The sequence below is a fragment of the Solea senegalensis genome, linkage group LG5 (assembly GCF_019176455.1).
Source record: "Solea senegalensis isolate Sse05_10M linkage group LG5, IFAPA_SoseM_1, whole genome shotgun sequence".
In the NCBI taxonomy this organism is placed as follows: domain Eukaryota; kingdom Metazoa; phylum Chordata; class Actinopteri; order Pleuronectiformes; family Soleidae; genus Solea; species Solea senegalensis.
This window is the reverse complement of record NC_058025.1, coordinates 4,840,783-4,857,321: the sequence shown is the minus strand read 5'-3', so window position 1 is coordinate 4,857,321 and position 16,539 is coordinate 4,840,783. Positions and strand designations below refer to the sequence as shown.

The 16,539-nt window shown below is 41.9% G+C and overlaps 2 protein-coding genes across 5 annotated transcripts in view; both read left to right on the top strand.

Annotated features, from left to right (window-relative positions):
* rhobtb4 (Rho related BTB domain containing 4) overlaps positions 1-3,049 on the top strand; it is a 40,048-nt gene extending 36,999 nt beyond the window's left edge. For all 4 annotated transcript variants that reach the window (XM_044026683.1, XM_044026684.1, XM_044026682.1 and 1 more), the window contains one exon: positions 3-3,049. In XM_044026683.1, coding sequence (XP_043882618.1) covers positions 3-181 — 179 coding nt within the window. In that variant the 3' untranslated portion in view covers positions 182-3,049. The remainder of the gene's footprint in view (positions 1-2) is intronic.
* A 9,898-nt stretch (positions 3,050-12,947) lies between these two features.
* The window catches only part of si:dkey-40c11.2 (drebrin-like protein), a 29,989-nt gene continuing 26,397 nt past the window's right edge, over positions 12,948-16,539 (top strand). The window contains exon 1 of the mRNA XM_044026679.1: positions 12,948-13,253. Coding sequence (XP_043882614.1) covers positions 13,162-13,253 — 92 coding nt within the window. The 5' untranslated portion in view covers positions 12,948-13,161. The remainder of the gene's footprint in view (positions 13,254-16,539) is intronic.

Sequence of the window (16,539 nt, the reverse complement as noted above, 5' to 3'; positions counted from 1 at the left end):
AGAAAACCAGAGGCACTTTGAGAAGCAGCGCTGGCCTCCGGTGTGGTTCCTGAAGGAGGAGGACCGCTATCTGCGCTCTCAGAAGGAGCGCGAGCGCGAGGAGGAGATCCTGCGCAAGCAGCACACCAAGCGGGGCTGGTGTTTCTGGAGACACACGTCGTCCTCGCCGCATGTCTCCTAAACGCCTCACTGGCCGCCTCGGTCATCAGTGCTTCAGCGTGTTTGAGGGAATGTTTGTGCCTCTTGATAATCGTGGGTGACTTCATGAATGCATTTTTGGTACGCCTGTGTGACAAGTGTGTGGGGGCGCGAGTATATGCGTGCCATTTTTGAGTTTAGTTCTTCCCAGATGCCGCGATCTGTAAAGGGCCTGTGGCGTTGCAGTGCAGCCCTGTCCCCCCCCTCCCGTCCCCGTCCTGTCCCCCTCCACAGCAGCTCTGTCCCTTCACCAGCACTCACAGTGTCTCAGCCTTTGAGTGATTGGACTGGGAGCAAGGGCTCTCTGTATCTCTCTCAGTCTGCACCCTTCACATTGACCTTAATGACTAAAACATGTTAATACCGCGACCTCTGCCTTCACTTTCTACAGACTGTTAGACGTCACATACAAATCTGTGCTCAAAGTCCCACCCCCCCCTGCCTAAAACCAGCACTGGATTCCCAGGAACTGTTGCTGACCACACAATCATGATTTTGCTATTATTTGATCTTTATATATAGATGTTTGCACCTTCTTGGATGCTCATATCAGGGGAAACGGTGCACACTGCTCCCAGGAAGAGCTTTAGAAAAGCAATGTGATCGTAACTGTCATCACCCTCTGGTCTTGTCCCGATGTGGTCCGAGGTGTCTCATCGTCGTCCACCCCTGCATGCCCCGCCCCCCTTGAGCACTTCAGAGACATTCAAAGTGACCACTCTATAGCAATGTTGGGGGGGGGCGGTGGGGGGGTAAAGAGGTTTTGAGCCTTATTGGATACTGTCACAGAGGGCAACGACGACACAGTATTAACCACTAGGTTGCATTTGAGCACCTCAGCCAGCCTGCCTTTACACCCCTACCACACTAGGGGCAGCACTGCTCAGGGCACCTACCACTAACCCTCACAGAGTGTTAATAATGCCTGTATGTAGTTTTCAGTCGTTAGGAGAACATGAGAACATGTCTTACTCGAGTTGTTGCAAAGTGTTAGGAAAAACAAACAAAAAACTTGCACAGTGTTTTAGAAAACGATGAAAATGATTTCCACCCGATTCCGAAATGCCAAAGCTGCGACGCATTTGAATCTCTTTTCTTCCTCGTCATTTTTTTTCTCCATTTCTGCTTCCCTTGCTTCTTAGAGAAGTGAAGAAAAAGTGGATTGTGGGTGCGGCGTGACATTTGAGTCCCCCCCCCGCCGCCCCCGTTTGCCTTCCGTTCCTCTTGCTGGAATTGAAAACGGTGCTTTCGGTGTCCACGGAAACGCACAAACAAATATGCGATGTGGCGTTCGCAGGTTTCGTGTTCAGTGGTGAGGAATGCGTGGAAACGTTATGTTTTAGTGTTTTTTTTTGCTTCTACCATAGAGGGGTTGCGTTTCTATTTAGGAAGAAAAAAAATAGATTCCCCATCCTTAACAAGGAAAATAGTGTTACTTAAGTTTGAATTTGCATAAATGTTGTCATAAATGGCAAATGTAATGTTTTTTTTTTTTAATTTTCTTTTGCTGAGGGTGCTAATTTCTTTGGGCTTTAGTGGTGAATGTAAAAAAACAACAAGTCTGCGCGTTAATGAGCTTCTATTAGCATGTTTGTGCTATTTGTGGTTTTTTTTTAACGCCCCTTCAGCTCTGCCCGAGGTTGATGGACGGATGGTGTGAGGCATGTGGAGTGTGTGTGTGTGTGTGTGTGTGTGTTGCGGTGTTCCTCCACTGGAGGTGTGTGTGAAAGTCATTGTCAGCTACTGAAATAGACGCCGGAGAGAGAGAGAGAGGATCTCACGAGACCCAAGTGAGAATTGAACTGATTCCGTTTTTGGGGGGAAAGGGTGAAAGTGGAGTATTAAGTGCATCACACGCAACCTGGGTTATTCCACGGATAGTTAAATCCACCCCAGTGCAGAGCTGTGGGTATTTAACTGATATTGACAGCTGACGAGATACAAGTTGGGTGTTTTTTTTGTTGTTTTTAATTCCCTGCTTATTAATAGTTGCCTCCTCTCTCGGTCCATGTGCCTTATAGTTGGACGAAACTTAATAGTTTGGGGTTTTAAGCAACATCTTCAATCACACCTGCAGACAGGTTCTGTGGTGACTGATGCAGGGACACTGTAGACAATTGCCATGATGATGATGTCACAACTGCACGACGTTCATCCGTCTTGATTTCACGAGGCGACCCGAGCCGCCGACTTCATTTTCGAAGTGTGACTGTAGGAAAAGCACAGGTGCGAATAATAAATTCAATAACCAGGGGCTGTTAAATAGAACAGAGCCGTTGTTAAAGTCATCAGGGACACCGGCGGCCTTTTCCAACCGCGGCGAGGCAAAATGTAGTCGTGCCCCGCGACTGCTCGTTTCCACGCAGACACAAATGGCCTTAAATCAGTCTCTTAATAGAGTACAAGGCAGTAGGTTGTTGTTCTAATGTCATGGCTTTAGATTAGGGAAGAGTTTTCTACATTTTGTAATAAGTAAGATGTAGAGGAACTCTAAATGTGCTTGATTTCTGCAATGCAAGTTCAGAACCACTGATGTTTAGATAGAAAGATTGTTTTATTTAGATTTTTTTTGGTTTTTTTTTTTATGAGCACTGGCTGGCCTGTGCACTGGGAGGGTGCAGCCTCTTTTGGAATGTGGTTCATTTGCATGGTGGCCTATCTTTGTCATAATATTGACACTTTGGTGTTGGAATGCACTTTTCTATGTTGTTTTTTTGGTTTGTTTGTTATTTTGTAGTTCAATTTTTTTTTTTACTGTACCTCTTTGTGCTTAGCATGAATTGCTCCTTTACGTACGATTGTTTTCCAAACTTGAATGACTGTAGCACAGTATTGTCCCCACACACACACACACAACTTGTCCGGCACTGAACTCCACAGTAGCTTCCCTGCGCGCCACGAGGCTTACAGCACAAGTTAGTTTTAAGCCGAGCTCGGCTTAAGGTAGCATCACTAAATACTCGCCTTTAATTAAATAAAATGCGAAGACGTCCACACACTCTCGCTCACTTGAAGGAATTAAAAAATAAAACAAAATGCAGGTGTTTGCTGTTGTTAACACAAACAATCAAACATGATTAGGATACAGGGTACAGGTGTTGTAATAAACACATTGATAGAAATGTCCTTAATGGCTGAAAGTCGAGTTTGTTGTTCGTTAACCTGCATGAGATGGCAGAGGGGATTAAGTTAAAAGCATGATGCATGTTTCTGGTGTTAGACACAGTTTCTTAAGCTTAAGGGTTCTGACCTAAGGGATTCTATGGGAAATAAAAACAAAAGCGTTTGTATCTTGTTGCGTGAGAACAGACACCTCACAGGTCAGAAAATGTTCCGGACAAGACAGTTACCTTCAGCCAACCCTCAATATTATCACCACACTGACCACTAATCGCAGGATTTTGTGTTCCGTCTCATCTCGTTTTATTTCCTCCTCCTCGACACGTTTTTTTTTTTTAAATTGTGAGGCCTCGAGAACACTAATCTTTGGTGTCTTAATCTTCTTTGTTGTTGTTGTTGTTGTTGCCGTGCCTTCAGTGAACTCTCACTCTCTTGACTCCGTACAGGCTGATGGCACTTCACCTGCGGCCTCCCGAGCACAGTAAAATATTAGCAGGCAGCTTAATTCTTTCGTTGTACAGTATCTTTTAACGCTTTTGTAGTAGATCGGCTTCTGTTTCGTTTTTGAGACTTCACGGCGACGGCGACCGGGTGATTTCATAGGATAACGAAAAGAAAAAGAAAAGAAAAAGAGAACTTATGAAATGACCAAGAAACCCAGCAAACCAGCAGTTTTATATATATTTTTCGCACTCTTTCAGGTGCCTGCACTTTCTATTATGTAGCCTAATACTACTTTTTTGATAAGTATGCCAAGTCTTTATACATATTTACCACTTTTTCTTGATCAAAAATTTAAATCCTCTTATCCACTTTCTCATGATTTCTAAGCCAAATTCTGTTGTGTTCCCTATCGCTTCCACTGTTTAGTTACAATTTGCTGTGTTGCACATACAGATGTGTATATATATATATACATATATATATATATATATATATATATATATATATATATATATATATATATATATATATATATATGTATATATATATATATGTATATATACACACATGTATATGCATATAGAGTCAGTGTATTTCTGTTTGGGGAACAGCATCTGTGAACGACTGGATTAAAGACAGATATTAGCTGTGACAACTACATATATTATTGTTATTATTATTATTATTATGCTTTAAAGAATAATAGTTGTTATCCAAAGTACAGTACAGTGTTGTATATCTGACACGAGCCCCGGCTGGAATTTTAACCTCTGACCTTATAACTGCTCACCACAATGTATCCATTTGCTAAGCTGGTGTATACATAGGATTTTATGCACGAGTGGCCCCAGGCCAGGGATAGTGTTAATAAAGATTAACCCCTGGTCTATACTGTATAATTAAAGTGGGTCGTACATACTGTATAGTATTGTTATGCACTTTTGTTTCATTGGCTCATGTGAGTTTTATTAATATTTACTGCTCATGCTTATTGTGTTAATTACAATAATAATAATAATAAAAAGTGAAAAAAAAAAAAAAAGGCAAAAGAAAGAGCATACCACTCTCAAACCATTAAGGGCTTTCAAGGAAAAAAAGATACACAACAGTCAGAATGTTTTGCTGCTCTGAATGTTTGCAAAAAAAAAAAAGAATAATAATGTTTTGAAACTAAGAATTTGTAATATTTTTGAACCACTGTGATTTGTACAAAATTTCAAAAAAGAAACGTTTTTTTTCTCTTTTTTGCCATTTCAGTATTTTGATGTTTGACATGGATTTTAATAAAACGGTCAATCTTTTCAACTCGCCTCTCTCATTTGTCCGCCTTGGTTTTTTATGTTCCTAATGTCGTCGTCGTTAAAGTTTCAGAACTTATGACACAACTCATAAAATGCCAGTGACAAATAGTGCAGACAAGTATACAAAAACATGTAGTACTATAATAATGTATAATAATGAAAACTAAGGTTTACAGTTAAAATGCCAGACACAAACAGTTGACAATGTGACAACTCAAAGCTGCGTTGCACTACAGTTTTTGACATTCGTTCATCCATTCACTGGCAGAGCCAGGAATCCAATGCACGACCATGATGACAACAAAATGCAAATCAATAGTCCTCTAACTATTTTATCAAATAACAAAGATTCTAATGACTGACTCGGAACAACATCATTTCCAGACATCAATAAAATACAGCACTGTGTAAAAGGCTTAGTCCACCATTAGATTTGCTGTTTTAGAAATGTTGCATTGACCAAACTGTATAATTTTCACTTTACTGGAACATTTTATTTTCTTTCTTTCTTTTTTTTTTTAAATACCCAGGAAAACTAAAACCTCTTCTACACGTTTAAGAGTCTTTTGCACAGTAAAATAATATGTAATATAATATACCTTCACATATTACTTCAACTTACAATATACCTATTACATTGTGTATAAAAGTAGTATGTACTAACTTAAAAGAATCTCTCTCTCCAACAAGGTGTGTAAAATACTGTTACTTTTGATGCAGCTATGCCCCCTAGTGGCAACAAGCAAAAACTGTCCTGTCTTGAAAAATACATGTAAAAACACATTTAATTGCATATTTCTTACATTAAAATAACCATGCAGCTACAGTGTATTCATAGACAATCCAACTTTCCATTTCTATTTTCGGACCATGCTGCTACACTTACTGTAACCTATCATCTATCTATGTGCCTTTAATTAATTGTCCCCCTGGGAACAAATGAAGTTTTATGAATTGAAATGATTTTGTTTTGTTTTACGATGAACAAACAAAACATACATCATACATAACATCGGTTGGAGCCCGACGTGACTGTTTCAGAGCCACCAACTAATAACATGGTTTTCCCTCATTATCCTTCACTGGTCTTGATTAAAACAAATCCCAATGAACTCAAAGCTCAAACACATTTCTTAAGTTTAACTGCTTGGTTTCGACAATAAAAAAACAACAACTATTTTCCAAACCAGCAACCGTTTGCCCTCTACATGTAAAGTATTGTTCAGTGTTGTTTTTTTTTAAACACGTTTTTATGACTCTAAGCAACGCTCACCATGTGTCTCTCCCTAAATGCATCAAGATCAACACGCTGAGATCTAAGACTTTAAATAGAGCTTGTCTGGTGAAGGATCACACGGAGCCGCAGAAACATGGGGGCCAAAGGTTGCCATGGTGATGCTCAGTGATGTGGTCGATGATGGGTAACTTTTGGAGAATGACAAGGTAGTGGTTGTGGGTAGTGGAGGGAATTTATGTCCATACGTCTTATTGACGTGTGTTACGAACAGAACCAACAGACCCGTACCAGTCTGTGACGTGCACCACGGTTTTTTTTTTCCCCTTTCGCTCTCCAGTAAATGGAGGAATCTGCCGGGGTGCGTTTGTAATCGTGACCTCAGCATCTTCCATGGTCGCAAACACGGGTTTGAACACTGATTACAGACCTTTTTTACGCCGCGTCAGCCGCTTGATCCGTGGGCTGCGTTCACATTTCCCAGCGACCTTGGCCCCTGCTCTCGCACCGCAGCCTCGTAAGAACACAACGTGAGTCACAGGCACGTGCTGACATCACCACATCTGGCACTCATTTTCCAGGCTTCCCTCTGGAGTAGATAAGAAAAGCATGGACGTGAGACAAAAAGAAGCCTAAACATATAGTTTAGAAAAATCAAATCACAGCCTGTAAAGACAGATTTAATTAATCTGACTGTATTTGTACTCCTTCAGTGACCAAAAATCAGTGTTACAATAAAGAAAACATCCTAATGGGATGGTGGTTGCTTTAACCAAATCATTTGTAATATAATATTATTTTAGTTTTTTAGTGTTTTTTTTTAATCATCACTGACATCAAACTGTTGACTTACAGCAGTGCAGCTACGTGTGAGGACAGACACCATCACAGCATGCTTCACAAATGTTTGTCAAACAGGAAGGAGCTAAACATGGAAGTTATTTATACAGGAAGTGACCTGAAGGAGGAAGTGACATCATATGAGGAGAAAATCTTAGAATAAATCTTAGCCCTGAACTTAGCCAGTTTCTCAGAAATGAGTGTCTGCCTCACTAGGACCAGGTTTTGGACTCCATAAACACAACTGGTCATGACAAGGTCAGTAATTATGTTCTAAAGAGGCAACAAATACAAAACACACACACACAAACACATAACAACCCTAAAAAAAGCCTGACAATGTAAACAAGTAAGCACACAAACTTGTTTTTGTGTCTTAACGAGGACACATCATTGACATAATGCAATCCCCTTAACTTAACCTTAATCATCATAACTAAGTGTCTAACCCTCACCTAAACCCAATTCTGAACCTAAAACCTTTTTTAATCTACCAGATTGTCTTTAGGAGTTTCCACTAGGGCACATTTTGCTTATTTTATTATTTAACACTATTGTTTAGTATTTTTATTACATCATTTTGATCTCAACTTGCATCATAAATGCGTTTTTATTATCGTTCCATATGATAGCAAAGACTTTTACTTTGAAAATCTGTGAAATACCACCATGAATATGCATTATCGTGATGAAAGATTTAAAGCTAATTTGCCACATAGTTGAACTTTTTTATTTGAGTTTGAAAGCCCTGCTTTACCAGGTCTTAACTCTGGAAAAAAGCCCTTTAAAATAGGTCAAAATGTCCTCAAAAAGATGGCCTTTACCTTTTTTGGGCCTTACAAAAAATATAAATGAATATATATATATATATATACACACCTGATATTATGAATCTAACTGATCCTTAAGGCTTTGAGGTATCTGAACGTGGAAAGAGAAGAAGCTTTACATCTTGTATAAGTGTCTATACCTTGGACAACACTTTTTATAGCTCATGGTGTATAAGCAGTGAGTGTTTTGATAGTGTCAAAGGTTTCAAGGCTTTAACAACACACACGCATCTGTTTATAGATGTTTTACAAAAAAAGAAAGTGGACCAGCTATCACTGTGGAGGTCCACTGCACATTCCTCTGTGCAGCTCACCCTCCTCCTCCGGGCTTGCATCATCGACTTGTTGTTGGTCTAGTCTCTCAACTCTGCTCCATAAACACAAAGTGTCTGCCTCACCGACACACAAGAAATCTAAATCTGGGCGGCCTCTCTCAGCCCGAACACTTTATCATCCTGACGCCACGGTCAGATACAAGATCTGAAATTAGATTTTTTTTCTGTGGGCAATTTTACTTTCTGCCTATTGTTGTTATGTTTTCATAAAAACTTACGAGGAAGAGAGAGAAACATGTACCCGGGTTGTTGTGAAGCTGCATATCTGAGTGGTGACATCACCCGGAGAGCTGGAAAACTGTTTTTGGTGTTTAGTAGTATTAGATCACCGGGAGTAATAATAGATCATTATCTTTGTACAAGAACGAAGGATTTGTTGAACCAGAAATGTTTGTATGTACTGTCACTGTTCAGTTCTGGGGAAATACCGACAAAGCAAATTTAGAGCATATAATTAAACTTCAGAAAAGAGCTATTAGAATCTCTTCAAAAATGTCCATTGTGTTTCTGAAATATTATTTAGAGTTGCGATCGGAGGAATTCTAGACTGTATTCAGAATAAATTAAGATGAAGAGAGGGAAATTATAATGTAAAAAACAAAAAACAAACAAACTGTGACGTTAAACCAAAATAAGTACAGATGTGTTTCAGTGTTGAGTGTGTTTTTTGTTTCAGAAAAACCTTAAAAGGCAAAAATCATTAAGGATTATCATTTAAATCAAGTGTTGTTGTTTATTGTTGTTTTGTTTGTTGTCTTTTTAACATTTTAAATTTGGTTTTTGGGGTTTTATTGTTGCTGATATTCTGGATTACTAATTGTTTTTAATTCAAGAACAAAACCAATTTATGGTGTCATAAAACAGCGTATCTTCTTGGATTAAACATCTGTCGTAACCCCTGGGTGATCCATGGACTTTTTTTTTATTAATCTGTTTTCTTTACATTCTGCTTTTTGTTCTGTCTGGTTTTCAATTCCTGTTTTATTTTGAAGTTTTTCCTTGTGTGTCCCTGCCCCAAAGTTGTTTTCTTTCGGTTTGAGTTTTGTTTGTTGTTTGTTTAGAATACACATCACACAATGAAATCTGACATAAAAGACAAATGTCACTCAAAGTAAAACCATCCTCTTCTTTAATCTGACAATGAAACTACGAACATCCCTAAATACGAACTCGATGACCTTTTCTGTAAATGGTTGGACACATTCCAGCAGTAAATTCACAGGACAACACTATGATGTCATCGGAGGGCTATATTTATGACAATTACAACCGTTGCATCTGTTCACACGCGCAAACACAAACAGTACACGCTCACACACAAAGTGGTACCATATGGAGGTCCTGTCCTCTCAGCGAGGAGCGATGCAACGACACGCGGGGCCGACATGGAGGACCCCTGAACCCAAACACATCTTTGACCTTTTAACACTGACCATCAGGTTTCAGTCAACACACACGCCCCCCCCTCCATGCAAGCCTAGATTTAACTCAGGAAAACAGGATTTGTACAAATCCAGGTCTTCAAGGATGTGGTCTATTTAGAGACACGGGTTTGTTTGGTCAATGCAGAGGGGGGGAGCTTGTTATGCAACGCCACATGTAAAATTAAAGTCACACAAACAAGGACGCCAGTGGCTCCATGAGGTGAAATGACATATTCTTCTGAATTTAAAGACCCAGTTTGCAACACTAACAGGATTCATTGGCAGAATCTGAACCTGGACAGAACACAGAAGGCCCATTTATACTCAAATTCCATCCATTTTACCTAAGTACGTACATCCCAAATGTTATCTTTTGTGTCTTTCGTGTCGGTATGGACGTTTAAACGCAATACTTCCTCTAGAGGGCAGTGCCATGTACCGAGTTACACTGAGCTTGATCTAAACTGGACTCAAACACAAGCGGATTTTGTGGCAGTGGAGTGTAAGACTGCTAAATGTAAGCCATCCCATTATAGCAGCATTTTTAATATTTATTTTTAACATTTTTATATTTTGACAACCTGCTTCGCCAGCTGACAGCCTCTCTAATCAGTACAGAGGAAATGCTCTGTCCATCTCTGTCTTTTGAGTAAAATTGGGCCTTTGTTCAATTAACCTGCATGTTTTTGGACTGTGGGAAGAAACCAGATTATGTCTGTGTCAGTAACTTAAAATACGTTTTTTGTAGCCTTCAAAAAAGCCTTTTATACAGTATTTACTTTAAGACGAGTCTTGCATTACAGATGTTGTCCCATTCTCTGCCATCTTACCATGACATGCCACTAATTCTTACATTTTTAAATCCACGAATGTTAGGAGACGTGCTCATGAATGGACCGTGAAGTTAAGAGTCCTGTGGGAGACGCTGAGAGGATGTTGCTCGTGACTGGACCACTCAACACTGTGTCACCCACACGCTGCTGAAGGCAGGAAGGCAGGAAGCCGAACAATTAGAGGAGTTTCAGTGGATGAAGAGAAAATTCCCCCATAACCACACACACACACACACATACACATCCAATTGCTCACTGGACACACACAATCATTCCCACATTTAGACGCCATCTCCAACAACAGCTGCCACAGCGCCTCAGCGGAGGAAATGCCAGAGTTCTCTGAAGTGGAGGATAACAGCACTGCAGTGAAGATGCTGAGAGGCTGGAAGGGCCAGGAGAGCCTCTAATAGCAGGAAGTTGTAAGAATAATAGCGGCATGAGGATGTCATGGCCCTTGGCCCTCAGACATGTAGAGCAACAGAGTCTTTGTATGCCCAGTGCTTTCATATCCAAACAATTCTGATAGGTGTTTCTTCTTCGGAGAAGTGATTTTACTTCTTCTTTCAGGTTCTTCTACGTCCTGGAAAACCAGCTGCAAGTTACGCTGGTGTGTGATTTATCATCTATTTCCCCTCTAAACGAGAACATCATTTACAAAACTGTCATCACGATGTACTGAAGAAGATCTGAAACTGAAGATCTGAAACTCAAGATCTGAAACTGAAGATCTGAGAAATAGGCTAATTTTAGCACTCTCTTTTAGGTTTATATACTAACAGACATGTGTTCATATCTGAGAGTTACACACTGTAGCTTTAAATGGAACAACGACACAATATGACTTCAAGTTCTCGCAGCGAAGAACTCGGCATGGTATGGAAAATGTTTGGGAGAAAAAATGAACACAAATCAGGTCAAATCCAGCCTGAGCCTGACACGTCTGAAAATCAAAAAAACCTGTGACTTTTATCCACTACATCTGTCCCGGATTATCCAAGAGTGGCTGCTAAGTAAATTACAGAGCTCAGGAACGTCTGCGTAATCCGGCGTCTTCAAACCCCATGCCACTGACGCACAGCGTGTGTCTGCATGTTTGGGGGGGCCAAGAGTCCCAGAGTTCATGTCCCAGAGTTCATGTCCCTGTGTATCAACACATGGCAGTATTTTTTTGTGGGTGTGATCCAGTGGTCAGTTCCAGAGTGTGTGTGTGTGTGTGTGTGTGTCATAGCCACTAAACAGACCCCCAGCTGTTCTCACACTGAATCAGCCTCCCCCTTGCAACTTGTTCCCCCCGCCTCAGACTCCAGTTCCCATGAAACTGGGCCATACCGGGCTCGTTCAGATACGGCCTGCACTGTAAATGCCCTCTCTGGGGTCTGTGAAGAGCCAGTGGGGGCCAATTCACAGGGTAAAAAGACACAAAGAGAGACAGACAGGTCCACTGCTGCACCACTGCCCCTGTAGCCCCTTTAAACAATGTCAACAGTCCATATTCTGCATTGCGGCTCAAAAGAAAACACGACATTTAACAATCAGGTCTCCCAGACTGTGAACCTGAGGAAATCAGGTCTGCTTTGGTTACAAAAACCAGGTAAACAAATCATTTCACAGAGATGTTTGGTAAATGAATTAGGGCCTGAGCACAAATGTAACCCGGGGGAACAAAATTTGGGATTTTGTGATGTCATATTTGACACCTTTAGACTCTTTGTTCTGCGTGGAATCTCACATCTAACAAAGGTGGAGAGACCGTGTACGGTGTCTGCAACACCGTTAATAATTACTATAATTCAACGTGTGTCTACGTACATCAAGCAATGCAGGGCATGAAACAGTAGGTGGCGTCATAACACACAAGGGGGACATTTAGCACCTAAATATCAACTTAACTTCTTTCTTGGACAAAATTCATGCACTTTAAACTTAAACATCGCAATAAAAAACTGATAATGGAAACATCCAAATCTAATCTCTCAACTGTGGCTCTGAGGTGGTGGGAGCGGGGGCCCCCAAATCAGATACTGCTTAGGGGACCCATAAAGGCTTGGGCCGGCCCTGTAGCAGACTTTTGACTTTCTGCCTCTCTCTGCACTCTCCCTTTCATGATGATGGTCTGTCTGGTGTTGTCTCAGTGGAGACGATGGTTACCCTGTAAACACAGAACAATGAGGATGCACGAGACTGCGCTTTACGAGCTGCGCGTGTGGCTGCGAGTGACCCAACAGCAGCAGCAGCAGCAGCGAGTGAAGTCATTACGCTTTCCACTCTCTCAACAGGAGGTGGGGCTTTTTATTGAAAACTTATTCTCCTACTCTTGCTGCACAAAGAGCAGTGGCGCAGACGCAGTCTCCCTCCGCGCTGTGAGTGACGACGCTGCGCCTGCACACACACACACAACTTGGCTCCAACTTGGACCTAAAAAAAACCCCGTTGCATGAACTTGTGCACATTTGCTGGACTTTTTCTTTTTCTTGTTTATTATTTCCGGCCCAACTTTGCCGCTGTGGCCGTTTTCCAGCACTCAGTCCGCACCCGAAAACCGTCGGGGACCTGTGAAGAGCTGAGAAGCTGCGGGAGTGACCTGGAAACTTAAGTCATCATGGGCACGCGAAAGGTCAACCTTGATACCTACAGCCTGTCGCTGCTCACGGCCAAAGAGGACATCATCAACCCCCGATCCTCCACCAACTGGTAACACACACACACACACACACACACACAAACAGCGCTCCTGCGCAACAACTGCGCGTCCCTGTCATAGTGGAACCAGATGTTTCTGCATCACAACAAAACCGCATTTAATGACAACTTAAAACAATATTATTATTGTTAGTATTATTATTATTACGCGTGGTTCTGTTGAATCAGTAACTTTCTCGAAACGTCCATTTTGTTTGACTGGATGAGTGTGAGTCTGTTGACGCACATCCACATTTGAGCTGTTGCGTAAGAAGAAGCTTGATTTCAGTTAATAACAGTCAGATTTGAGGAGGTGGTGCTTTCTTCGCACATGCATGATAACATAGTCGAGTGGCACAGTCATGGACACGGGAATGCATTGACTCAGTGTCCGCTTCAGTTGGAGCGCTGACGTGAATAAGCACCACTGGTGTGGCTGCAGACTTTAGAGACACCTGGCCGGCGGCCCGCACTCCTCGCCCGGGACCTGAGCTCCGTGACTTTGCTATTCTCCCCTCGGGAGCTGCGAGTCTTCGTTCTTTGTGCCTGTGAGGATCAGGTTTCTGATAATGTGCTGATCCCTGACAGGGCTTCGGCTTTCAGGGAGACGCTCCTGTAATTTGACAGATGGCTCAGCAGGGGCACGCACGAGTACCATTAACCAACAATAGCCCACCGATCAGTTAACTGTGCGTTTAAAACTGTAGTCACTTTTATGTCACTTTTAGCTTTTGAAATATTAACAAACATCTGTCACATTCAAACTATTGTCAAATGAGTTCACACTACAGCACACCAAGTCCCGGGTTCACAACAGTCCAAAAGCATCCAGGTTTAGGGATTAGGCATATTGGACATATAGGTGAGAATGTGAGAGTGATGGACTGGTGACCTGTCCGGCGTGTACTCCGCCTTTTGCCCTATGTCAGCTGTTGTCGGCACCAGCGGCCCTCGTGTGGAGGATAAAGCGGTAGAAGATGAGCGAGTGAGTTCAGCTCCCCACAACTCTCTCACGGTGGTTTTCTAGATCTTGTGTTGTCCAGCGTTATAGTGAATATGGACTCTGACTAAGATGACAATGAAGTGCCCACGAAAAGTTTAAAAAAAACTCTGTTGGGATCAAGACTTCTTGGCCCCTCCCACCTCTGTGCTGCTGCTGTACACGCACAAACACTCCCTCAGTCACGTCTGATAGTATTGCTTGACCATTTTCAGATGAGGGACACTATTGTAGCGCTGCAGCTAACGATTATTTTCATCATCGATTAATCGGTCGATTATTTTCTCGATTAATCGATTAATCCAACATGATTCACTTTTAATGATTTCTTTGTTACCCAGAGCAAAGAAATAAAGAAAATACTCACATTTAAGAAGCTCGGAAATCTTGTAATCTTGTTTAATCTTGTTTTAATCATGAAAAAAAGCTTTGAAACGATGAATCGATTATCAAAATAGATTAATTGTTTCAGCTCGACACTATTGTACCCTAATCCTAAACAAACTCAATCAGCCTGTCTCACCCTCTTCCTGCTTTTCTTACGCAGTGTGTATTAATGTGTGTTATGATAATTGTCAGACACCGACATGTTGCCACTGGTTCAGAATTAGCCCGAATATGCCCACGCTTGCTCTGATGAAGATACACAGGTCTCTAAACCAGGCCCTCACGTCACGTGTGTTCAAGTACTGACTCTGTCCTCTGTCTTTTTCATCGTCCTCCGACCCACAAATTGTCTCTCTGCCACAGGGTTTTTTAAAAAAAAAAAAAAAATTTTCTGCCCACTTTCCTCCCACTTTCTTCCTGGCTTTTCATGACGCCGCGCAGACTTGAGAAAATGAGTTTCAGAACACCATGTGTTATCCTTGACAAGCTGAAATATGACATCTTCACAGACGCGGTGGAAAGACGTTCCCCCCATCCAGGCGGAACACAAAGTCAAGTTTCCATTCTTTTTTTTACATCTGGAAAAAGATCTGTCAGAGTTTCCATGTTCGGTATCACTGTGGAGCTTTTGTCGCGTCGCAACACCTCCGTACTGAGACCTAACCGATCCATCAGTTCCTCATGCAAGAACATTTCCCCGAGTTTCAATCAGGGTTTCAGTGAACAACAGATCTGGGACTGTGCCGCTGCCAACCCACTGCCTGTGGAACAGCCACAGTCTCTCTCTCTCACACACACACACACACAGATCCCCCAGCATTCATTGAGCCCATTTTAGAAGGCTAAATAACTCTGTTGGGGCTGAATAGAGGGGTGTGGGGGCCCAATGATGTCACGATTCCCTCTGTCCGTGTGCATGTGATTGAGCATTCATGAAGATATTTCTTTTCTGGGTGCACGTACACATCCTGCAGAGGCCGTTAAAAGTGCGTCGGTGCCGTGGAGAAGTCTGTACATGGAGGGGTGTGGAGCTCGTGTTGTGCTGAATGATCCCGCCCCCATTGTGTGGCCATTGAGGTCCCTGTGTGTGTATTATCTAATGACCTTGTGTCCTGAATGGGAAACAGACCCTTTGTGGGTGAGACTTAAAAAAGAAAAGAGGAGTCATTTCAATGCATCCTTCTCTCAGACCTCCCTGCACAATATCCAGCCTTGGCGGCCTCTCCACGGAGGACTACAAAGGTGTCTCGCTCGGCCTTGTAGGCTGCAAAACCAGCACTGTTGTCTGTTTTGTGCGCTTTTTGCAAAAGAAAGAAAATGCATGTTTTCAAGGACACTGTCTGACCCTCTGAGCAGGAAATACCTCTAATTCCTAGTGGCAGGAAATCATGATTTATGTCCAGTTTTACACCAAAATCTCACACACACAGACACACACACACACGCCTTAGGTAACAAAGTACAAATGGAAATTTGCAAAGGCCCCAGTACACACGAGCCTTTGCTTTGCATTTTGTATGAAAGAAAGGGAACACGTTTTGGTGCCGGTGTAAACTTAAACGTGTGCCACACGTTTGACAATTCAGTAAAATAATCAAATCAACTGCAAGCACCAGCTTAGCCAAGCATGCTTTTTGAAGAAAAAGATGTTTACAGCATTGTGTTGAGCTCCGAAAGAAAATCAGACAGGAAGCTGTACCACTGAGCTGAGGAAGAGTTTGACCTCTTTCCATTAGAATTGGGTGTGGGTCTGTATCCAGACACCTTCTTCATAAGTGTGTCTGTTGTAGGGAACATCAGTCGGGCAGTGAAATAATTAAGTTAACATAGGATTTTATTGTTGCAGCGGAGTGATTCAGTTAAGATTAAGTACGTCTTCATCCATTCTCACTAGAAAGTCCAGTTCCAGAC